This window comes from Berghia stephanieae, chromosome 1 (assembly GCF_034508935.2).
Source record: "Berghia stephanieae isolate SIO BIC M18660-M18661 chromosome 1, UCSD_Bste_1.3, whole genome shotgun sequence".
Classification (NCBI taxonomy): Eukaryota; Metazoa; Mollusca; class Gastropoda; order Nudibranchia; family Aeolidiidae; genus Berghia; species Berghia stephanieae.
Window position 1 is genome coordinate 6177305 of NC_088360.1, and position 27500 is coordinate 6204804.

The following is a 27500-nucleotide window of genomic DNA, read 5'->3' on the forward strand; positions in this document are numbered from 1 at the left end:
AAAAGACGAATGGGAACTGTTAGCTCGATGAGATGCTCGCCGAGTAGACATTAATAATATTATTTTGAATGAAGAAGATAACCCGAATATGTCAGGCATACATGTGAACTAGTGCTTGCGAGGGTGTTTGAATATTATGTGTATGGGAGTGTTTATGTTATGTATGAATGAAAAATAGTCGCTTGCAAATTTGTGTTGTTCGTAGTCGTGTGACCTTTCCGTGAAATGCATTTTAAAAAGTCATCACTCATTTGTTGGAGGTTCTTTTGTTGTTTCATAATTATATTTTATTTTTTAACATATTTTTTATTTATACTTTTTATATTAAATTTTCCTTAAGTATGTATTCACTAACTGATAGCATGATATTCACTACTCCATCAATTTTCAAATTATGTATTTTGTATGATTACATGCATTCTGGAATTAATAATTAACTTTCTTCAGCGTTTGAGATTTTTTGAATTATTTGGACACGATCCCTATACACCAGAAACCCAAGAACCTGTTGAAGCCGTAAGAATTATCTCTCCCTAAGACGGGAATATGACAGTTATACATTGTCATTGTTAAAAAGGTATGTGTTCTTCTGGAAGTGTATGGTCCCGAAACAAATTGCCCGTGCATGTATCCCCTGACCGCAAACGTCTGATTTAATGTGAACAGATCACGAGATTGAGCTGTGAGACGTACAATCAGGTGAGGCGCTATCTTGCGTAAGTTCCCTGGTATTCGACATTAAAACCATCAGGAAGGAACTCTCGTCTGAATCGATCCCTACAACATTTGACAAGTTTCATGGTGATTCGTTAACACATTTTTCAAAGATTACTGAAGCTGACTTACGTGATTGCATTATGTCGTCTCCAACTAAAAGTTGTGATTTAGACCCCTTAAATACTGCCATTTTAAAAAAATGCATTGATGTAATTTTAACACCATTTACATGTATTGTTAATAATTCGTTGCAGTCAGGTGCTGTACCAGACATTTACAAAGTTGCTCATGTCAAACCCCTTTTGAAAAAACCTGATCTCGATAAAGAGAACTTAAAAAACTATCGCCCTGTCTCTAATCTTCCTTTTCTCTCTAAGATCTTAGAAAAGCTTGTTTTGAAACAATTACTGTCTCATCTTAAAAATAATTGTCTTGAAGAAAAATTTCAGTCTGCTTATAGGCAACATCATTCGACGGAAACCGCACTTGTTAGGGTTGTTAATGATCTCCTCTCTGTTATAGACAATGGTTCATGTTCTTTGCTGAATTTGCTTGACCTATCGTCTGCTTTTGATACTATTGATCACAATCTTCTTCTCAAACGTCTTGAAATTACTTATGGCGTGTCTGGTGCAGCGCTTGATTGGTTTAGGTCATATTTGTTTAATCGTAAACAGATTATTACGGTGGATGAATATAGATCGGAGGAAATCTTTCTTGATTGTGGGGTTCCCCAGGGTTCAGTACTTGGACCCGTTCTTTTTGTTTTGTACGTTGGCCCTCTGTCTAAAATCATCAGAAGTTTTGGTCTGTCTTACCATCAATACGCTGATGATACGCAATTGTACTGCGTTTCCAATATGAGAAATTTACAAGAAGTATCAGCCAATAGTAAAAATTGTATCCAAAGTGTTAAGAAATGGATGAATGAGAACAGACTGAAACTGAATGATGATAAGACGGAGGTGCTGTATGTGGGGAACAGGAAGTGGAAAAGTGAAACAGATTTGAAGTTGGGGGATGCCTCTATTCAAATTGTTGACAAAGTGAAAAACCTTGGCACATTCTTAGACTCTGGACTGTCGATGGAGCATCAGGTTAATAATTTGGTTAGATCTCTCTTTTTCCAACTAAAAAAGATTGCTTCCATTAGACGGTTCATATCTGAGGATGTGACCAAGCACCTGGTTGTGTCCCTCGTACTATCGAAATTGGATTATTGTAATGCTCTGTTGTTTGGCGTTTCGCAATACAATCTGAAACGTCTTCAGATTGTCCAAAACAGCGCTGCCAGACTAGTATTTATGAAGCGTAGGTGCGACTCTGCCGGACCTCTACTTCATGACCTGCATTGGCTGCCTGTTGAGAAAAGAATTAAATTCAAAGCTTGTGTTTTAGTGTATCGTTGTCTTGAAGGTACTGCCCCTTCCTACCTTTCAGAACTAATTGAAAGATATTCAAAACCGCGCCCCTTACGTTCGGCCAGTGATTCCACAAAACTAGTTGTCCCTCGAATTCGGAAAAATGCTGGAATGAGATCCTTTTCTCATTTCGGACCCTCTATTTGGAACGCCTTACCGCAGAGCATTCATGAAAAAGAATCTTTGTCTATTTTTAAACGTTCGCTTAAAACATATTTGTTTCGATTTTAGTAGATGGTATGAGAAGCAAGATAGGTTTGGTTTGTGTTGTGTGTTGTGTTGTGTGTGTGTATGTGTGTGTGTGTGTGTGTGCTTGTGTGTGTGAATGAGTATGTTTCAGCCAAAGTAATTTGTAATTTAAGCGCTTAGAGTCTGGTGTCTCGGAGTTATAGTGCTATATAAGTTTTCAGCATTATTATTTATTATTAAAAGAAATTTTAAGTATACCAAGCTTGTAGTGATTGAATTTGAAAACAAAGGCTCGGAATTAGTGAAGAGTCCACAATTTTATGGTTTACATCCTATTTGTCAGAGAAAGGAGAAAAACTATCTATTGTTTCAAGTGATTTATCCAAAGATGTAACGTTAACGCAATTGTTTATAACCATTGCAACTACTACTATTACTACTACCACTACTACTACTACTACTACAACTACTACCACTACTACTACTACTACTACTACTACTACTACTACTACTACTACTACTACTACTACTACTACTACCGCTACTACTACTACTACTACTACTACTACTACTACTACTACTACTACTACTACTAGTACCACTATTACTACTACTACCACTTTTACTACTACTACTACTACTACTACTACTACTACTACTACTACTACTACTACTACTACTACTACTACTACTACTACTACTACTACTACTACTACTACTATTACTACTACTACCACTATTACTGCTACTACTACCGCTACTACTGCTACTACTACTACTACTTACTACTACTACTACTACTACTACTACTACTACTACTACTACTATACTACTAGTACCACTACCATTACTACTAATACCACTACTACTACTACTACTACTACTACTACTACTACTACTACTACTACTACTACTACTACTACTACTACTACTACTACTACTACTACTACTACTACTACTACTACTACACAATCGTTAAACAGCGTTTAGGAGGTAGGCAAGTATTATCTCAAAATCCATGTTACATTCTTCTCCTGCCTGAATTAGTTGGGGGCATGTACGTTCGGCTCACAACGGTGTCGAATTTCTAACATAATGGATTGAATACAATAAGGGGTTGGAGAGGAAACTAACTGGTTGGTTCTTAATGAGTTCGAGATTATGGTAGTTGTAAGAAACACATACTTTCGTTAATCTTTTAACAGATAGCTTGGGTTTTATTTCAGAAACAAATATTTCTCGCAATGTTTATCTGAACATAACCGCAGACCTAACGGTTTTCACGAAGACAGCAGTTAGCACGCATAATATTACTGTTTGATAAAGATAGCGTAGACTCGAATCCTGTCTTAAAGGCTTAAATTAAAATAGAAGAGGAAGATGTCAGGATAGAAGAGCTGTCTTGCTTTGAAGAGAAAAAAAAAAGAAAGAAAAAAAAAAAAACAGAACAAAACAAAACAAAACCTGATTTGCTGTCGATATTTGGATGGGTGGGTAGATGGGTGAATTGATAGACAGATGAATGTGAATGAATGGTTGAATGAATGGATGGAATGATGGATGATAAGATGGGTGGATGGGCGGATTGATTGAGGGACTGAAAGATGAATGGATGGATATATGGATGTGTCTATGGATGGATGGCAAGATAGGTTGATGGATGGGTGGGTTGATGGATGAATTGATGGACAGATGGATGAATGGATGGATGGATGGATGAATTGATCTTTGTATCTATGTATGGATGGGCGGTAACATAGAATCTTGAGTTGTTGCGTGAATTGAGAAATAAAGGAACGACTGTATGGATGATTGGATAAATGAATGAATGAACAAATGAAGTAAGAAATGAATGAAAGTGTGGATCGATGGATCAATGAATGGATAGGTGAATTGTCGGGTGGATTGATGAATGAATAAATTAATGGATGTATGGATCAATGAATGGATAGGTGAATTGTCGGGTGGATTGATGAATGAATAAATTAATGGATGTATGGATCAATGAATGGTTAGGTGAATTGTCGGGTGGATTGATTAATGAATAAATTAATGGATGTATGGATCAATGAATGGATAGGTGAATTGTCGGGTGGATTGATGAATGAATAAATTAATGGATGTATGGATCAATGTATGGATGAGTGAATTGTTGGGTGGATTGGTTAATGAATGAATTAATGGATGTATGGATCAATGGATGGATGGGTGAATTGTTGGGTGGGTTGATGAATGAATAAATTAATGGATGTATGGACCAATGGATGGATTGGTGAATTATTGGGTGGGTTGATGAATGAATAAATTAATGGATGTATGGACCAATGGATGGATTGGTGAATTATTGGGTGGGTTGATGAATGAATAAATTAATGGATGTATGGACCAATGGATGGATGGGTGAATTGTTGGGTGGGTTGATGAATGAATAAATAAATGTATGCATGGATCAAAAGAAGGACTTTGAGACTTTCAACAACAAATTTATGATCATCTTAATCGATTGATAATTAGAGTCAACGTTTTCCTACCAAAACTAATAGCAGTGTGTTTGCCAGCGTTCACTAAAACATGTTCTGAACAACAATGAATATATAACAGTTTCAGAATATATAATAATCTTTCAATCGTTTCTGCGCTTGATAAAGGAGGGTTTTGATCCCGAAACAATCCGTGTTATTTGTTTTGTCCTTTTTTTTTTGGTTGAAAATGTAATGTTGATTCTTGTTCTGTAGTTTTTAAAATCCACATGCTCTAAGAGTTGTTTAGTAATACCTTCAATAGAACATGTACAGTGGGGTCCTAAAAATGCCAGCACCGTAGGACCGGAAAGGGTGGTTGACTTAAAGGAAGGTTAAAAAAAAAATTAAAGCTTTATATAGCGCAATAATCACTAAATATGATCAAAGCGCTTTACAAGGGGTCCCTGGTCAACAGTAACATTTAACATGTAGGACGGGACATGACGCATGTTAGGCGAGATTACAATTTTTCGGACACAGACAACGCTGTTAACGGCCAGGTACTCATTTTACACCTGAGTACGATGAGAGAAAGTGAGTAAAGAGCCCTCTCCAAGGACTCAACAATGCGCCGAGCGCGAGACTCGAACCCTGGACCTTCCGATCCGAAAGCGAGTGTCATACCACAAGACCATATAGCCGCATAGGTTGACTTCACCCATTATCAATGGAACACCCTTAGGTAAAGAAATGAAAATTTAGGACCAAACAAGAGTGACTGTGGCTATGTGGTCTAGTGGTATGACACTCGCTTTCCGATCGGAAGGCCCTGGCTTCGAGCCTCGCTCGTCGCACGGTTGAGTCCTTGGAAAAAGGCTTTTTACTCACATCCTCTCACCACACTCAGGTGTAAAATGAGTACCTGGTCGTTAACTGCGTTGTCCATGTCGGTAAAAAATGTGCAATATCGCCTAACATGCGTCATGTCTCGTTCTACATGTCGTGACGTGTTGCCGTTAGCCAGTGACTCCTTGTAAAGTCCTTTGAGAACGTTTAGTAGAAATTGCGCTTCTTAAAAAGCCCAAGCTCAAGTTTTGACTTAAAGGAGATGTTGACATTAAGAGTGTTGACTTTATGCGAATTCCACTGTATCAACTCACCTGGAATCTGTAATAGGTGTTGTCGTTTTTGACCGTCAGGACGTGATCATCGATGGGCAGAAAATAGCCATGGGAAGACATCAAATGGGCTAGATGAAGTGCCTCGACTGTGGAAGAAGGTGATAAAAGTTTATTGATAGAACGAAGTTGACGTCACTCAGGTCGTTGTTATTGGGTTTTTTTTTTGCCACCCCCATTTATGAGTAATTCCCACTAAACTGTATTAACCAGACTATAAACGTTGAGATTACATATAGTTTTGTGTGTTGGTCCGTTATATTTCCGGATGGCAATGTTGTGAGCTTCTTAGCCAAGCGCATACTATCCATAAAGATATTATTCCCATTAAAAGAATTTCAAGTGGACACTGGTGTAAAATAAAAATTTCAAAATGCGCATCTACATGAAATAATGTCAGACAAGGCAGAAAGAAAAGAAAAAAAAAACATTCCAAAAAAGTCAGCATGACTTAACTGGGATCGAACCTCATATCTTCTGATTCCCAGATATATCTGAAATCTCGTCGCGTCATATCAAGACAATAAGTTAAGGAATCATACACTGTAATAATAATAATAATAATAATAATAATAATAATAATAATAATAATAATAATAATAATAATAATAATAATAATAATAATAATAATAATAATAATAATTCCCTTTATGGTCTATCCCCATGGGGAAATTTATTGTCTTTATGGTCTATTCCAAAGAAAGACTGGAATAACCCAGACAATAGCCGCAATGCAGCACCGCAAAGTGAGCTAGGGCGAGGATGACTTGCGCAAGGCCACACAGCGCAGCGACGGGTGATCGAACTCGGTACCTTTCGGGTACGAAGCAAAGACCGTACCGTTGAGCCATGCTGCCCCATAAAAGAACAAGGGATGAAATAAGCGATGACTTATTGAGTACTTGGTCCATGTGTCAGACTTGATGACCTTGGATTTTTTTGTTTTGTTTTGGGGTTATTTTTTTAAAAAATACCCTTCAACAGTCGTAACGTCACTTCCCTCGTAATGACGCATGGTAACTTAGTAACTGACCCTGAACTATCGGAACATTGGCGGACGCCCTAATGAAATATTTATCCGACGAGCATAAAAGCGTATCCAGAAGGGGAAAAAAACATTATAAATTTGATCACTTTTACACATTCTGATCACATGACATGAAAAGTTCTAGCAAGCATGAAGAATAAAAAGGTACCGATTTTCTTTGTTTAGAACCACGATGGCCGCCGTTGCTGGGCGACGTGACACCGGACAATTGAATCCAGTTGGCCGCGCCATGAAAACTTCTCCCATACGGGTATTTTAAAATTTAAGTTTTCTGGTATCTAAAGAAGATTGTAAATCTTTCAACGTGGCTCATTGTTTGGTTTGTTTGAAACCTGGCACTCATTCAAAATAATAAAATAAAATGTTGGACTGTGGACTACACTCAACCCTGATCAAGCAAGCTTGTATTTTACTCCAATCAACCATGATTTTACAGAGACACCCGGTGCGACCTGGGCTTCGTCGACTCAGAACTCGTCGAACAAGTCCGGGTGTCTTCACCGAGATTCGATCCCATGATACTTCAATCGAAAAGCAAGCGCCCCATCTATTATCACTCTGCATTGACTTGCCTCGCCCTTGCAAAACTGTGTAATCTTCTATCTTTTAATTGCTCTGCCATTTCCTCCCCCCCACCCTCCCCCTTTCCAAATTTTAATCTCATTGTCTCCAAATTCTATCCTAAAAAAAAAAGATTAAAAAAAAAGAAAGATAGAAAGAAAAAAAAAATTAATTTCTGTTTTGGAGATGGCTCTTCTCCAACCCCCCCCCCCCCCCCACACACACACACGCACACTACACACGCACACACACACACACACACACACACGCACACACACACTCTCCCATCCCATTCACTGCCACTTACTCAGAGGATGCGATTATGATTGAGATAAGGAGATTTTGAATAAATAAATGATGAAGGGTGGGTAGTGCCGTTCTGCCATCGTTTGACAAGAGTCATTTTCCCATTTTGGTTTCAAAAATATTTTTACATCATTTATCGATTGATTATAAAATGACCCTCAAATTATTATAAAACCTAACACTACTTTGTTTTCATTTTTTTTTAGACTTAAAAATATTAAGGGCCATATTAATCAATCGACATTCAAGCTAAATGTTTTCTGGGAAAATTCTAAAAAAGAGTGTTTTGACAGAGAATTGCAACACCGGTTAGTGATGGTCATGAAATAAAGGGGGTGGGGTTTGAAGTGGGGAGGGGGAATAAATGTATAATGTGGGATTGAAGGGGAAGGTGAGGGGGGGGGGGTCGGTGGTGGTCGGGTGAATTGTGAGTAATGCATAGCATAGTTAAGGGAGGGAAGGAGGGAGCAGATGTAAGGGATATTTTTGTAGAATTTTATATATATATATATATATATATATATATATATATATATATATATATTGTGTGTGTGTGTGTGTGTGTGTGTATGTGTGTGTGTATTAGATGGGCAAAATATAGATACATATTATTAAACATTGATATATAAATGTATTAATCTAACAAAGTGCATATGGATGAGTTTATAGATAGCCAATATAATAATTGGTATTTAATTAAATTAATAGTTTTAAATCCTGTGTAATCACAAGCTATAAATGTAATTAATAAGATTATATATAATATGTTATAATTAAGAATAACGATATCGTACGAGTATTCTAATGTACTCTATGAACCCTTGACCAGTGCGTGATGCGCTCCCCATAATTAAACAATCCTTGACCACACCAACGCCATTTCATTAAGCAAACGGGTACCGGTCATGCCCATTAACGGAAAGAACATTTCCAAATCGTGTGGATATCGCACATACCGGATGTTTTGCTAACGTAGAGAACGCCCTCTAACGGAATAGGCAGAACATTCCTATTCGCACGCGAACAACTTTACTCAGCTAAGGTCTTTTTTTTTTTCCCCTGGCGTCTCTTTCCACTTACAAGTTATTAATCAGAGATGTCAGAGCTTTTCGTAATGAACTTACGTCCTGTTCATAAGATGGCGAGAAATCGGCAACGTCTATTCACGCTCCAAAAACTGAGACACGTGACATCTCCTTGGGGCTTGATATTTTTTTAGGAACACCCAAGCACAGGACAACAACAACATCTTACAATAAATACATCATAGAAATAGCTCCACAAAATCTTCTAGACGTTTTAATTGTCAACGAGCCACCTCGACAGATTTACAATCTTCGTTAGATACCAGAAAATTGAAAGTTTAAAATACCCGTATGGGAGAAGTTTTCATTTTCCGGCCAAATTAAAATTTAAAAACAAAAAAACAAAACAAAACAGAAAATATTAAGGCCACCAAATCCGAGACATGGACCAAGTACTCAATATCTCATCGCTTATTTAAATCCCCTATTTATTTACAAGGACCTCTGAGAAAAGTGAAAATATTAATTCCAGCGCACATTTACACACCTCTGTCAGGGAAATAAGCTGCGTAATTTAGCATGTATACTTTCAGCATTAAAGTTTTACTAGGGTTAATCAAATATGCATTATGAAGGAATTTTCCGATTCTCATGAAATTTTGTTCACTAACGATCATTTTTTTTTTCTACAAATCCCAAATTAGAGCGGTACACTTCTGCCATCTCTCATTGACCTTGAAAAGTCCTTCAAAGTAGAAGGTTTGGATATGGCCTTAAACCAGCCTTCTAAAGCTCGAAAACTTCTTATTCATCTTCAAAACGCTTTCGTTTGTAATATTTCTTCAATGTAAGAATATAAAATAATTGAAAGGGCTTAATCGAGTGAAGAGGAAGGACGAGGTAAGAATTCTAACCCGCATTCATCATCTGCTGCTGTTGACACTGCGGTAAGACATCGCCCTGCAAAATCAGATTTCCATTTCAAAGATTCCCTGGATGTTTTATTTCTGACTCGGTCTATTCAAAAGTTGTCGGTCATGTTTTCTGTTCATTATTATGTTCTTTAGAAGATAGTTGAACATTATAATACCTTCCACGTGCCCAAATACGGTCAGCATGATCTTTATCCAGAGTGGCTCCAAGCATCAGTAACACACTTTATAGTCACCTGGAACAACTACAAAAGACGTCTAACTTCTACGTCATGGCACAAGACCGAAGGGCTAGAGCTCAGGTGGTCGCTGGTTCGGATCAGTAAGTAAGTATCCAGTGTGGCTCGTCAATGGATTTGTCTTTTGGAAAAGAGGGGGATGGGGGGTGGATTTGCACAGGTTCTCTCTCCATTGCTTTGAGTAGCATTTCATCTCTGAATCATATTGGTATAATATTTTACAGAGCCAGGTTTCACCCACTGTCACAAATCTGTTCAAAATTATATTTCACAAACGCTACGAGAATTTTACAACAGTGTTTTCTTTCCTCTTTCTATTGCTATAGATTCCTTTTGACATTGTTGAATTTCTGATTTGTGTGCTTCGGTGTGAAGTAACAAAAAAGTGCATAATATCAGAAGTTCCCAATTTTGTCACGTAAATTTATGAGAAGTTGAAACCTTTCCCTGAAAATTTCATGGGAATCGAACGATTCTTTCAGGACAATTCATATTTGATCAACCCTCATATTGCCAACTGTAATACAGTTTCGTCTTTCACTGGATTATCAAATTCATTCTGTCCAATTTTCCTCTCAATAGTGCCAACATCCTATACATTTGGAAAGAAACGGTTTTGCAAGAAGTGTCCTGGTACCTCAGTTTCGCCTTCCTTTTTTTTTGTCTCTTATAAAACAATAATTGTTCAAGAAACAAACTTTCAAAAGCGTCAGCGGCAAAAGGCAAATAACAGTCCAGCACCAAGCTTTGGTATCCAAGTACTCTGATTGAAGCTGCCCTTCAAATATAAAGAGTATCCGCCATGAAACAGACTAGGAGTAAAGGACCCCCCCCCCCTCCGTCCTTTATTATACTTGGTTAAATAACTTTCTGAACTAACTTGACTGAGAAGACGAAATAACAAAAAATTCTTATTGTACGCGGGATAGTTAGTTATTTGTGGAAACTATTTTGACTTTAATATGAAAGGGTGTCGTGGATGACGCCATGACTCATACGACCTGGATCAATAAGATACCATGAAATAATCCTATGAGACTATCTATATTATAACCTTTACATTTGAAATTCAAGTGGACATATTTTGATCCTTAAGGCGATCAAAGTGACAAGTATCCTCTTCATTATTTCATGTCTTCATTTTTTAATTACATCATTTGGAAGACTCCCTAGATTTTGTAAAAGAGAAGGGAGGAAGGTGCAAAATTTTGTTCAGGTACCAAGGGTTTTACTGTTCTTATCTCTACGATCCCTTTCATCTAAAATTAACAATTTTTCTTCCAACAACAGACAAAAGAGGAAAGCATGGCAAAGATACAATTGCTGTATTATGACGAAACAATTTTTCTTTGTATATTTGGCAAGAGAACTGTTACTTATTATTTGATTGAGTAAGACGAATCTGACGCGTCAAAGAAATCTAACTGAAGACTTCTTTAGAGGTCTAAAATTTGAGACTTTCTGGCACATTGGAGGTCAGTTAAATCCATCTTTATTCAGTGAAAGTCTTCTGACCAAGATACAAAAAACCATTTTGTCATTGAAGAGCAATTACAGGATAAGGCATGATTGCCATGCTGTCACGAAAAGATTTAAATATTAATCTGATTAGATCCTCAAAACGCACATCCGGCATGATTGTCTTTCTTATTTTCGACATTGAAGTTTCTTTTCTCGTCACTGCTTCGTGAGTGAGCGAACCATGACGAGATTATTTTAAGAAGCGAATGTTAAAAAGAGCGAAAGATAAAAAAAAAAAAAAACTGTTCTGAGAATTCCTAGTATTAAAAATTCATAGCAACACAGGTTGTAAAGTTCTTTCAATGACGCTGCAAGACTGCTAGTTCTGAAGTGAAATAGAAAAGAAAATCTGTGACAATGATCGCATTGATTTGATGTTGTTTGTTTTGAAGATTTCAAAAGATTAAGAATACTTTCTACATCTAGATAAAGAAATGCCAAATGTTCATACTTTACGGCGTGTCAACGATAGTGAACGAACGTGTGATGTCAAAAAAAACTAGTTCCAATCTCATTGGGAGTGTAAAATCTCTCTTCCGGAGGACTGAAATACATACTTTGTGTAAATGATCTTCTGGTTTCAGAGTGGTGGCATCCTATTTTCTAGTCTAAATATTATATGCTGGTCGTCAATAAAGATCGTCTATCCTCGCTCTTTTACGTCCCGTTATCCTAAGAATCTGCCTCTACACCATGCTACTAAAATAGTTATGCCACCTGTGTAACCTATTCATTATTATTCCCTCGCCCGAAGGTTGGTTACATATACATTTCCAAGGATGTTGGAACCGGAAAATTGGGTGTGACGTCACGGCTTTCCTTCCTTCTAGATTCCAATCGTAGGTAGGCGCGGGGAAGCTAGAGATCACGACTAATTGTTGTAATTCATGGTTTAAGTTGTAAACATAAGGCACATGCGTACTTATTTTTTTCTCAAGACACATGAATGGTAAAGTTGAGCGCCTCCTCTTCTCGATGATGATATAAACGAACATTCATGAATACCAATAGAATCTCGAATTAATTAAAATTCCCCGTGATATTGAGCGTTTATTGAATAATTACAATTATTATCTTCCTGATCCTAACATTGGCCTAGCTTCTTTCTCTTAAGTTATTATTATTATTATTATTATTATTATTATTATTATTATTATTATTATTATTATTATATTATTATTATTATTATTTATTATTATTATTATTATTATTGTCATTATATTTATTATTATTATTATTATTATTATTATTATTATTATTATTATTATCATTATTATCATCATCATCATCTATTATTATTATTATTATTATTATTATTATTATTATTATTATTATTATTATTATTATTATTATTACTGCAATCAAGAGACGACATAACCCTTTGGCCTTTGTCATCACTCATCAGGCTGTCTGGATTGAACCCATTTGAACGTTGGTGAGTGCTTAGCTTCGTTGACAGGTTCGTCTGGCCGGCCGCTAATCGATCGTGGCTAATGGATTAAAAATCAGGTCAGTCTTACAATAGGCAGAGGTCAGAACTTGGCCTTAATACTCTTACGGTGTCAGGATTAAAGCTACTTATCAAAAGTTAATCCTTTGAAACTGAATTAAGTCATTTAACCAGTTAACTGCCGCACTCTGGAAAAAAATATGTATTTAAAAATTTGGCCAGAAAACTCGTACTTCAAAAATATCCATCGGTTTAAATGACCCTCGGCCTCTCATCTTGGCAAAAAAAACCCACTCAAATCTGGGACTTCGCGGGTCCTATGTTTGAAAGTTTTTGACAAGATGAGGTTCGTTTAAATCGATGGATAATTGAAGGACGAGGTTTCTGGCCAAATTTTTAAATACGTGTTTTTCCAGAGTACGACAGTTAACTTGTGGTATGACACTCGCCTTCGGATCGGAAGGTCCTGGGTTCGAATCTCGTTCTGAGCGGCGCATAGTTGAGTCCTTGGAAAAGGGTCTTTACTCACATTCTCTTACCGTACTCAGGTGCAAAATAAGTACCTGGCCGTTAACAGCGTTGTTTATGTCGGTAAAAATTGTAATATCGCCTAACTGGCGTCATATTATGTGTGTGTTATGTGTGTTATGACCCCTTGTAAAGCGCTTTGAGCACGCTTAGTAGCTATTGCACTTGATAGATGCTCAAGGTTATGCTCAAGACCGTCCTTAATGTCGCTTGATATTCCTACTGGAATTATAGTGATGGACATTTTTACCGCTGGGAATCTATTTGTGTGGGTGTATGCATTTGTGTGCGCGCGCGTGTGTGTGTGTGTTTGTGTGTGTGTGTCAGTGTTTGTGTGCATGGGAGATAGTGAGAGAGGGAGGGGGAGGGAGAGGAGAACGAGTGAGAGAGAGAGAAAGAAAGATCGATAGATAGATAGATAGATAGATAGATAGATAGATAGATAGATAGATAGAGAGAAAGAGAAAGAGAGAGAGAGAGAGAGAGAGAGAGAGAGAGAGAGAGAGAGAGAGAGAGAGGGGGGGGGGGGTATGGATTTGCTGGTGCGTGTTTGTTTGTGTGTCTGTGTGCGTGTTTGTGCGAGGTGAATATGAGCGTCCGTGTGGCGATGCATATATATATATATGTGTGTGTGTGTGTGTGTGTGTGTGTGTGTGTGTGTGAGCGCGTGTGTGCAACAAAACAAAAGTTAAAGAGGAATGAAAGTAGGCTAAAGAAAGACAAGAGGAACGTGAATAATGAAGGCAATAATTGAAGTCTCCTTGTTCGGAGGAGAAAAGATGCCACTTCTAAATAATTCGAAAGATACCAAGTGCTTATCTCTATCTTGGGGGGGGGGGGTCACGTGCCCGATTGAATGGATTTGAGTTATGACGTAAGTTGCCGCTATATATAATTTCTTTGGCTGGGGATGATTATAAATGGACGCCTGCGAATGTAATATTCTGGGTTTTTATTTTTTAAGAAGGGGTTTTTGTTTTGGAATAGACATGGATGTTCTGGATATGATCGTTTGGAAACGGGAATTCCCCATTTGAATGAAATTCTGTTGAAAAATTCAATGCTATTCGTTGTGTTTAAATATAAAAATAAAGATAGGTGAAATAATAAATCAAATAAAAAGAAAGAAAAAAAAGCCATGTCAATGTCCTCGAATAATACACAATGGCAGAGAAGAAGAGAAGCATACAGTAGTACTGGAAAATCCATATAAAGCTGGGTGTGTCGACCAGGTCCGATAAACCAATTAACCTTATCAAATTCTATTTAGATACAAAAGATCGTTTAGAAGTTTAAATAATTTCTCTAAAGATTACATCTAACCGGAACGACGTGAACTTATTTGCAGGTCTGATAATCCATTTCATTGTGGGCTCATTGTTGGAATGGAAATCTTTTTTTTAAAAAGGACGCAAAATATTGTCAATTACAACAGTGTTAAACTTGGCCCATCATTCGGTTCGGATGTCAGACCTTCATAAACGTCGATCAGAAACAATCAAATCAAAAGGATGAAATATCCAATAAGAGGATTTCTCTGAACTCTTGCTTTTGGAAATACCGACTCATACACTCATACCCAATGCCAGCGCTTCAAGGGTTGCAAAGCAAATCGGAACTGGAGAAGATCGAAATCCTGGACATAAGAATGCAACGCCAACCCATACCTATCGTTTAGACGAGGAAAGGAAAACAGCAAACAGACAACAAAGGGATTCTCTACCTTGCCTCTACGTGTGCCTGCCAGCTTTGATTGTATTGTTTTTGTTACCGTGATAAAACTACATTTCTAGAACTGTTGGGAAAAATCTAAGAAAAATGTTTTCACAATCATAAACTTTGGAGATGCCACAGTGGAACATTGTGAAGATGAAGACGGAATTGAAAGTAGACAATCTCATTAAACTTCCTTTAAAAAATCAAAGAAGTATGATTCCTTTCATTCATCTTCAAAGAAAATCTTTATGAATGGTCTATTTTAAGAAAAGTCCATAATACCTCGAGCGTCTACCGCAGTTCAAAGACAACAACTGGAAATAATAATAATAATAATGGTATAGATTTATAGTGCGCCAAACATCCCTTCATCAGGAGGGCTCTGGGCGCATAACATAGATTAATTTAATCATGAAGCCCTAACACAGTACACGAACAACGCTAATTATACACATAATCAAAAGAAAGCCTGTCGGAATAAGAATGTCTTCAATCGACGCTTGAATTCCTCTAGTGAAGACGAAGAACGTATCTCTAGTGGTAATAAATTCCACAACCTTGGACCAGAATGCTGAAAGGCGCGTTCACCAGCCTTCACTCGACAGCGGGGTGTTTTCAATTTGAGGTCGTTCGTTGATCGAAGCGATCGCTGTGGGTTATACCGTTCAACGAGGTTTGAGAGATATGCTGGTGACGAGCCCTCCAGGCATTTGAAAACGATATTTGAAGATTTATATTTAATCCGCTGGTCCACTGGCAGCCAATGCAGCTGCTGTAGTAATTCGGGAGCTGCAGTTTTTCTGTCTTTCTGTAGTACAACGCGGGCTGCCATGTTCTGTATTTTCTGGAGTTTGTTTATTTTGTCCTTTGTGAGACCAACAAACAGTGCATTGCAGTAGTCCATTTTCGGGAATATCAAAGATGTTACCAATTTGTTGCAAGTTTCCCTATTAATAAATGGCCTGATTGTTCTGATATTTCTTAGAATGCAGATAGCACTTGTTCTCACATTGTTAATATGTTTGTTCATAGACAGATCACTCTCTAAGGTGATGCCGAGATTTTTTGCTGATGTTGTGAGTTGTATTTTGTCATTATCGTTGATTGTCAGTGCCAGTGTAGATGGATCTGTCTTATTATTTGAACTAGCAATGAATAAGGCTTCGGTCTTCGGAAATAATATTATAAACCGCTGAAATATTGACAACTAGGTGAAACTAAATAGAATTAACCGCTAAAAAAAAGAGCAAGTATGTGCAACTGTTAACAGGGGCAGTTGTAGAAACAACTGAAATAAAAGGCTGAAATTAGAATAAGTGACAAACTGTTACTGTTCATTCAGTTCAAGCAGTAACGAGGGGATCAGTTGAGTAAAGACAGGCTAGGACAAGAGTCCTGTTACATAGATGGCCACCCTTGAGGGCCATTAGGCACCTTAAGATGAGATATAATTCCCCAGAGTCCACAGCCCTTGACCCTTGACCTCTGTCACATCCAGATCACAGGGGTCACACACCTCCCCTCCTAGGAACACTCTCAATCATGGTATTTCCACGGAAGCCGGATATGATAATAGCACTGGAACTATTTTCTCTATGGACCTCATCCGATTTGTCAAAATTGACCAGAGTAATATCAACACATCCAGAGGGAGAAGGATTGAATAGGTGATATATATATAATATATATATATATATATATATATATATATATATATATATATTATATATATATATATGTGTGTGTGTGTGGGGGGGGTATATATATATATATATATATAATATATATTATAATAATGAGAGAGAGAGAGAGAGGAGAGAGAGAGAGAAGAGGAGAGAGAGAGAAGAAGAAGAAGAGAGAAGAAGAAGAAGAAGAAGAAGAAGAAGAAGAAGAAGAAGAAGAAGAAGAAGAAGAAGAAGAGAAGAAGAAGAAGAAGAGAAGAAGAAGAAGAAGAAGAAGAAGAAGAAAGAAGAAGAAGAAGAAGAAGAAGAAGAAGAAGAAGAAGAAGAAGAAGAAGAAGAAGAAGAAGAAGAAGAAGAAGAAGAAGAGAAGGAAGAAGAAGAAGAAGAAGAAGAAGAAGAAGAAGAAGAAGAAGAAGAAGAAGAAGAAGAAGAAGAAGAAGAAGAAGAAGAAGAAGAAGAAGAAGAAGAAGAAGAAGAAGAAGAAGAAGAAGAAGAAGAAGAAGAAGAAGAAGAAGAAGAAGAAGAAGAAGAAGAAGAAGAAGAAGAAGAAGAAGAAGAAGAAGAAAGAAGAAGAAGAAGAAGAAGAAGAAGAAGAAGAAGAAAAAGAAGAAGAAGAAGAAGAAGAAGAAGAAGAAGAAGAAGAAGAAGAAGAAGAAGAAGAAGAAGAAGAAGAAGAAGAAGAAAAAGAAGAAGAAGAAGAAGCAGAGGAAGAAGAAGAAGAAGAAGAAGAAGAAGAAGAAGAAGAAAGAGAGAGAGATCGATAAGCAAAAAGAGAGATTGATGGACGAAAGACTTCTTGATAGATCAAGTTGAAGATCGTGTGAGGAGGACGGATATATATATATATATATATATATATATATATATATATAGAGGAGAGAGAGAGAGAGGAGAGAGGAGAGAGAGAGAGAGAGAGAGAGAGAGAGAGAGAGAGAGAGAGAGAGAGAGAGAGAGAGAGAGAGAGAGAGATACAGACAGACAGAGACACAGAGAGAAGAATAATAAATTCGCATCGTTTTGATTGAGTTGGGAAAAAGAAAAAGAAGTTATTTAGTCAGTTAACTGCCATACTCAGGAAAGACACGTATTTACAATATTGGCCAGTAAACTCGTCCTTCAAATATCGATTTAAATGATCCTCACCTTTGGCAAAAACTCTCAATCCTGGGACTTCTTCTGGTCATTAAGTGTCTTTACTGAGTACGGCTTCAGAAGCTGATAGACTCACAAAAAATGCTGGTAAAAGGAACAACAAGAGAGAAGTGAGTAGGAAAGTGAAAGAAGACAATAGAGAATAAACTTTTTTTCGCGGCGGTGAAGGGTGGTGATGGGTGTTTGAACCCGCGACCTTACTGGTACGACAACTCCGCCTGGCCGGTGAGAGCGTGACTCTATCGTATGAGCTAAAAAAATTGTATACTCTATTGTCTTCTGGCACTTTCCTACTCACTTATCTCTTGTTGTTACCAACATAAGTGCCTGCTCCACTCACTTTTCTGAATTAAAAGGAACAACAAAACATATCTCATAATTTCAGAGATACACAACACACAATTAGGAGCCTTCATACTAAACCAATGCGTTCAGATGATTACCATATGCTGCCCAGACATGAACAAGTAATACTGTTCCACCTCAGGACAGGGCACAAAAGACTCAATAAGTATATGCACAGACGCATGAAACTTACACAGTCACCGGTCTGCTCGTCATGTGGTGAGGAGGAGGAAGAATCCGAGAATATTATACTGCAGCGATTCAGAAAATACACAACCCTTGGAGAAATGAGAAGAAGAAGAAGAAGAAGAAGAAGAAGAAGAAGAAGAAGAAGAAGAAGAAGAAGAAGAAGAAGAAGAAGAAGAAGAAGAAGAAGATAGAAGAAAAGAAAGAGAAAAAGTAGAGAGAAGAGGAAGAAGAAGAAAGAATGATAAAAAAAAAGAAGAAGAAGAACAACAACAGAAAAGCAACAACGATATTTCCCAATACAACTATTAAATCGACATATATCGTTCGTTTAGTCTACTATATGATATACTTCTACAACAACAACAACACACAACAACATACAACAAAACAACAACTACTACTACTACTACTACTACTACTACTACTACTACACTACTACTACTACTACTACTACTACTACTACTACTACTACTACTACTACTTACTACTACTACTTACACACTACTACTACTATCTACTACTACTACTACTACTACTACTACTACTACTACTACTACTACTACTACTACTACTATACTACTACTACCTAACTACATACTATATACTACTACTACTACTACTAACTACTACTACTACTACTATACTACTACTACACTACTACTACTACTACTACTACTACTCTACTACTACTACTACTACTACTACTACTAACTACTACTACTACTACTACTACTACTACTACTACTACACAACTACATACTATACTACTACTACTACTACTACTACTACTACTACTACTACTACTACTACTACTATACTACATAGCACTACTACACAACAATACTACTACTACTACTACTACTACTACTACTACTATACTAATATGACTTATATACACTAGAGTCATCAACATACGAGTGACTCAATACTAAGCATCTTGCTTTTAACAATGCCTTATAATACAGAATCAGACAGATACGGGACATGAAATGTGAATTGATGCATAATCAGAAATAGAAGATCTTTGGACATAGTGAAGACAACAGACTTTGATGAACCACTAAATTACAAATCAGAACTCAGACGGGGGGATGGATTGGCCATACACAGAAAAAAACTTCCTGCAACATCACGAGGCAGACTTTCGTATGTAACCCTAAGGAAAAATAAGGCAAGGGGGAGGGGGGGGGGGGTATCAGCCGCAGAGCGCGATGGACGAAGCAAATGGGGTTGATGCACTACTACTACTACTACTACTACTACTACTACTACTACTACTATCTATACTATACTACTACTACTACTACTACTACTACTACTACTACTACTATACTACTACTACTACTACTACTACTACTACTACTACTACAACTACTACTACTATTACTAGTACTAGTACTACTACTACTACTATTACTACTACTACTACTACTACTACTACTACTACTACTACTACTACTACTACTACTACTACTACTACTACTACCACTACTAGTCTTTGATGCCTGTATAAACCAGAGTCGATCAACATACGAGTGACCTCCAATGCCTAAGCATCGATTGCTTTTAACAATGCCATATTATATACAAATAGAAGGATATTTCGGGACATAAAGTGAATTGATAAAATCAGGAATGAAGATCTTTAGGACGGTGACAACCAACAGCTTGCAAAATTACAAATCAGAACTCAGACGGGGGGATGGATTGGCCATACACAGAAAAAAACTTCCTGCAACATCACGAGGCAGACTTTCGTATGTAACCCCTAAGGAAAAATAAGGCAAGGGGGAGGGGGGGGGGGGTATCAGCCGCAGAGCGCGATGGAGGAAGCACATGGGGTTGATGCACATAAAAGCAAGTGGGGACGACGCCCAAAGAAAGAGTGAAATGGCGAAGCATCATCAATGGTCTATGCTCCAACTGGGCTTAAGTTAAGTCCTAAACCAGAGCTGATCCACATACGAGTGACCTACGACTCCTAGGCATCAGATCGCTTTAGCGCATGCCATATCACATACCTGTACAAACCAGAGCCGATCAACATGCGAGTGACCTACAATGCTGGGCATCAATTCGCTTTAACCCATGTTAGATTATATCCCGTGGGAGACCAGAGCAGATCCACCCATAGAGAATACAGGAATACTAGTCTGGATCCACCTACGGGCGACAAACAATGCCCAGGTAACGAATCGCTATATCCCATGTCAGATTATATACCTGTGTAAACCATTTCAGATCCACATAAAAGTCACCTACAACGCTTCGATATCGAATCGTTTTAACCTGTCATGTCAAGCCTGTACAAAAAACCAGACACAAGACAACGAGTGTGATTTGATTTACCATCACGTCATTGGCCTTTCCAGCTTATCGCTATAACCCATGTCAGATCATGCCTTTACAAAAGCAGATCCCCTTCCTACAGGTAAAAACTGAATGGTTTTTATGATAAAATGAGTCTTATCAGATTCAATGAAGAGCAGGAATAACCAAATATTATGTGTTACTGCCCTATCTCAACAATGATGAAATAAAATAAACAAATGGATTCTTTTTTTCAATTGACGTGATCTTGTTCTATTTTTCATCTCTCTCGCACGCACACTCATCATTTTCTTTCTTTTTCAAGAGTGAACAGAAACACAACACAGACGGATGATTCAAGCTTTGTAAATTGCACTAATCAGCTCAGGTGTAAATGAACACATGGTTGTAGGTAATGATGTCATTTATGAAATCGCTAGTTAAAATAAGTTAATAAAAATACAGATAAAAACACCGATGAGAAACAATTTCTTGTTCCTACGCAACAAACTCTTCCAAATTGGTAAAGTATTGAAGACGAATAAAGGTGTAATGTAATGTATCATTATTTTGATTTATATACATTTTACTCCTATAAAAACCTGGCATATTAACAAGTTCACTGCAGTACTCTTGAAAAACATGTATTTAAAATTGTGGCCAGAAAACTCGTTCTTCAAATGTCGATTAATTTAATAAATGATTAGCATCTTGGCTAAAACTCTCAAACCTGGGACTTTGCGAGTGTTCTGGACAAATGTTTAAATACGTGTTTTTCCATAGAACGGCAGTTAATTGGTTTAACCATCTCATTACAGCCTATTGGAAAATCGTCACATTTGTTACGATGCAACCGTCACTTTTCTCATCAAGTGTTTATTTCTTTTTGCTATAGTTATCAAAACTTGACATTATGTAATAAAGTTCATATTGTCAAACAATATTATGTATAGAATGCGCTTGTTGCTTTTCTGTTTGAGTAAGAAATGTCTGTTTTAGTGTTGGGTGGGTGTGAAGTTTTGGGGAAAAGTTTGAAAATGGCTGGTAAGGAGAGGGTTAAATGGAACCACGATTCCAGACTGGCGTATCTCATGATTACACCGATACGGCCCATGAAATCTATCCTCGTTTCTGGTGTAAAACGAACAAAGGAGATTGCTAAGGCTCCTGCATTTTGGATCAGACCATCGTCTGCTCTAAAGAACTCTTCTTGTGTTCGGTTTGGTGGGCTTGTGGTATAACATTTTCCCTCGAACCTTTTGTAGCTCCCTGGTTTGAGGTCTGCACTGAGCCTCGCAAAGTTGCGTCCTTGAAAAAGACTCCATTAACCTTCTGTCACCAGACTCAGTTGTAAATAGGGTACCTCATCGGTAAACAGCATTGCCTCTGTCGAAAAGAAAATTGTAATAGCGCCATACACTCGTGATGTTTCGTCCTTCCCTTTAAAGAGTTGCTGTTGGCTTCGGTCACATTGTAAGACGATTTTAGAATTGTGGATATTGCGGTATATTATACTGGCACACGTTTTACCCTCCTTCCGCACTAGGACAAAACTGTCCCGGGACAAATTTGTCCTGTCCCACTGGAGAAAACTTCTATTCAAAAGGGGTTCCGCACTAGGACAGGACTGTCCCAGGACACACCTGCGCGAATCCATTATTTTTTATTTTTTTTACAAGATTCAAAAGTTTATGTGTAGGCAATTGCAACTCTAATAATTCACATTTTATGAATCAACATAAGATACGACATGACGATAATGATTTTTTACACTGTACAATGGGATTTGTTTTCATAAGATTTATATAATCATGAAATATTCTTATAGCAAGAGTAATATTATTGCTGCTGCTACTACTACCACTACCACTACCACTACCACGACTACGACGACGACTACTACTACTTCTACTACTACTACTACTACTACTACTACTACTACTACTACTACTACTACTACTACTACTACTACTAGTAATGGATGAAATAGAGGTTGCATATTTCTGTGCTTCACCACGTGGAAAAAAAAGACAAATTGAAAGAGAAAACAATATTGGGTGCATCCTTTAATGACCCAAAGATTGCTCAAGGGTCAATTCCGTAGACTCTATGGTGATCTCCGATCTTATCTTAAAATGGCTTTCTTGGAATCACCTCATTTTACCCAGGTGCAAATGAGTACCAGTTCGCGGATGAAAGTAATCTTTGACGGACTAGCATCATTCAAGAGGATAATAGAAAGTCAGCATGGTTCGTACCCGAAAGGCATCAGTTGAGTAAGTCACCTCGCCTAGCTCAATTTGCGGCGCTGCACTGCGGCTGACACCTGGTTATACCTTGTCCTAGCTAAATTTGCGGCGCTGCATTGCGGCTGACGCCTGGGTTATTCCAGTCTTACCTTGGAATAGACCCTCGAGAAAAATTTCCCCTATTGGATGAAAAAATGAATTTTATTATTTTAAATTTTAAACTGTTATCTGTCTGCTCAACGCCACAGAAACATGGATAAGTTCCGGATTTATAAGCTTAGGAGGCAAGATGGCCTATGGTTAGCGCGTTGTACTCTGGACTCAGAGGTTCTGTGTTCGATTCCGACCGAAGCCAACTTGTACTTTCTAGAGCAAGAAAATTTACTCCAACCACTCCATTCAGGTGTAAAAGGGTACCTGTCAAGCTGGGATAGTAATCTGCGATAGACTACAGACTAGCGTCCCGTTCAAAAATTTTCAAACAAATACGTTAATTGTCCGCTTCACGCTATTGAAACCGGAATAACTCCTGCACCATTGGCTACAAGGCTCTAAAGGACTTAATTTTGTTTTACAATGAGTCCAAGTGGCTTAGAAGGACTTACTTAAAAATATTTTCATTGAGAATTCCCGAAATAAATAACGATAAAGATAATTGATCCCACAAGTTACCGAATAGATGTGCGACCGGTTTAGACACGTTACTGCTGTGTCACAAAGTGTGACACTTCTTAAATTATATTTATAACCATACGTTTTTAAATTGCCGAAAATATTTATGTTGCTATGCCTTCTGTACGTGGTTTCATCACATAGAATTATTTTTTGAATTGTTCTTGCTTTTTTATATTCAGAATTGAAATAAATAAATAAATTATAACTGTGAAATTGAATGTAAGCTTCAGTTTAATATACGAAAACATAAAATGGACGTTTCGGGTTTCCCCTTCATCAACAACACATGATGAATTAAAAACTACAGACGAATGAGATAATGTGGTAGTGGCGTTGTTAAGATGCATAAACAAAAACATTGATGGGCAGGAAATTGTTTGCTACTTTGTGAGGAAGCGCGAGTTAAAACAGAGCAATAGAAATTTATAAGGAAGGAACTGTGTAATGCAGTATAGAAAGTGAACTAAAATAAAGTGTGGACTATTGTTGGAAATAAATACAATGGAATTGGAAATAAATACAAAATATAAGGGATGTAGGTATTCTTATATTAGTGGCATTAGCCACAGCAGAAGCAACAATAGAAATAGTAGTAGTAGTAGTAGTAGTAGTAGTAGTAGTAGTAGTAGTAGTAGTAGTAGTAGAGCAGCAGCAGCAGCAGAGAGAGTAGTAGTAGTAGTAGTAGTAGTAGTAGTAGTAGTAGTAGTAGTGCAGAAAATAAAGACAGGCATTTCAATTTTGACACGGCGCCGCCAAGTCTGGGACTTTTTTGTCCTAGTGCGGAAGTCTGCTATATTTTTCTACTATCACAAACGATATGAACACGGGACTGGGACAGTCCTGTCCCGTTGATTTTGTAGCATTTCACAACGGCCTGGGACACAACGGGACTGTTTTGTCCCGTCCCAATAGGTGCGGAAGATTTCTCTAAATTCTATATGTTACAGATTTGGGACAGGACTGTCCCGGGACAGTCCTGTCCTAGTGCGGAAGAGGGGTTAGCGTTTTTTTTTTTGTTTGTTTTTTTTTTTTTTTAATTTGTCATAAAACAGAACCGACTACTTTTGGTGGGGAGAGGGGATAGGAAAATGGCGACAATATTTTAAAAGTTAGATAAAATCTCTACTTGACCCATTTTAAAAACAGGGGCAGGACGAAATAAAAGCATACTTTTGGGATGGGAGCAAGAAAGGGAAGGGGGGGGGGGGGGTAGAGGGGATTTGGTACTAGACAACATACGTCATTGACTATATAATTTGGGAGTATCAGTCTGACAAAAAAATATTTTAAAAATAATGGAAAAGGGGTTGGGGAGGGGAATGAGAAAAACAAAACAAAAACAAACCCTTACATACTAAGTCCTCTCTAAAAAAGACCAAAGCCGTGTCCTCGACGCCGGCATACGTCATCTTTAATCTGCCATTCGCTGACTAAAAAACGTCTGTTAAAATTTTTGACCCGACTTATTTGGTTCCAGACATCAATGAAATAAGACAACCCTAAACTCATTTAAAGCTCGTAAACATTTGAAATATATAACTTCTTCAAAGTCTCTTAAAGTGTTTTTTTTTTTTTTTTGGACAGGTTGGTTGTCCTCTTAATTCATTGTAATTTGAGGTAAACGATTTCTGGGCAAATCTAAGCATGCAGTGTTTTGTCAGTGTACGGCGGTAATGGTGTTACATTAATCTCTGGGACCGGCTTATTGAGCCACTTCACGTCAAACACGCGAGATAACATTGCTATTTTGGCCGATGAACAGTTTTTATTATTATTATGGTTATTGTTGTTGTTATTAATAATAATCATCATCATCATCTTTATTATTATCATCATCATCAGCATACAATCACCACCACAAGCATTATCATCGTCTTCATCATCATCATCATCATCATCATCATCATCATCATCATCATCATCATCATCATCATCATCATCATCATTATTATTATTATTATTATTATTATTATTATTATTATCACCACCACCACCACCAACAACAACAACATCAACACCACCACCAACACCACCACCGCCCCCTCCATTATCATCATCATCATCATCATCATCATCATCATCATCATCATCATCATCATCATCATCATCAACAATATCATTATAAGGATTGCCAACGAGCAGTGTTTCTGCATCAAATAAAAAAACGTCTTGTCATGTCATTCCATTCCCAAGTTACTTTTTGTTTAAGTTCTAAGAAGGTATAGCTAGTTTTTTTTTTAAAGCTGATAAGAACGAATGAACTTCTTTGTCTGACGCACATGCCCCTACAAATTGCTTTTTTCTCTTTAAATGAAAATATAAGTAAGTAAGTAAGTAAGTAAGTAAGTAAATAAGTAGAAAGCCTCGCAGTATGAATGACGATTGCTGAGAATTGTTTGATTCAGCCACAGATTTTTAAACTTCGATGAGTATAGCTGCTCTTTCCGTCTACGTTGTTAATTGTTTCCATTAATCACGGTCCTGGGTCAGAGTTTTGAGGCTGTCAAGATTTTGTTTTAACTTTAGTACGAAGGGTACTGCAGTTTTTCTTAGTTCTTCAGGGATTAATTCGGCCTCATCTGAATCCAGACGTTTCTGATATATGTAGAGAGATCCTGGTTCAGGGCAGTTACTATTGGTGTTGGTGGTCTCCCTACATATTTGTTGCCGAGTAGGAAATATTCTGTCCTTGCAGTCTGGGCTTGGATGTTATCTGCTCGACGTAAGATGTGACCAAATAGCCTCCATCGCTGTTCTTTTATTATTGTACTCAGGCGTTGGACCCTGGTTCTTTCATTGGATCAGTCTTTGAAATTGTCTCTGGCCAATAGATTCGGATTACGCGATGCAATTATTTGCGGTAGTATGAATCAAAACTTACTAGTCTAAGCTCTTTTTTTTGTGAGGCCCCAGGTACCACAATTATATTTCAATATATCGGAATAATCAGTGCCTCGTATATCTGTGTATTAAAATATAAATGGATTAAAACGAGTCATAATATCTATAATACCTACGTAAAACATGAGAGATCAAAGACGTGTTAGCCAGTTTTTATTTTCATTTTGGACAACTTCTGGGTCATTTTAACTGTTCGTCGCTGACGAATAAAAAATTAGCCTAAATCTTCTTTCTCCTTGCACGACATGGAATAATAATAATAATAATAATAATAATAATAATAATAATAATAATAATAATAACATATTATATAATAATAATAAATAATATAATAATAATAATAATAATAATAATAATATAATAATAATAATAATAATAATAATAATAATAATAAAATACATATAATAATAATAATAAAATAATAATTAATAATAATAATAATAATATAATAATAATAATAATATAATTAATGATATAATATAGAATAATGATAATTCATAATACTTAATAATGGATAATAATATACAATAATATATAAAACATCATCATCATCATCATCATCATCATCATCATCATAAAATAATGTAAACAAAGCGATAAGAGGGAAATGTTTCAGACCTGAAGAGACGACCAAAAATAGATCTAATCTTATAAGATTTTGTACCTGCATTTCTAAGAGGCTTGCCAAGGATAAGCAGGTAAAG

The 27500-nt window shown here is 37.0% G+C and overlaps 1 protein-coding gene across 3 annotated transcripts in view; it reads right to left on the minus strand.

Annotated features, from left to right (window-relative positions):
* The window catches only part of LOC144966699 (regulator of G-protein signaling 7-like), a 211838-nt gene that overhangs the window by 57473 nt on the left and 126865 nt on the right, over nucleotides 1-27500 (minus strand). For all 3 annotated transcript variants that reach the window (XM_078903464.1, XM_078903482.1, XM_078903473.1), the window contains exon 6: nucleotides 5950-6056. In XM_078903464.1, the coding sequence (XP_078759590.1) occupies nucleotides 5950-6056 (107 nt within the window). The remainder of the gene's footprint in view (nucleotides 1-5949; nucleotides 6057-27500) is intronic.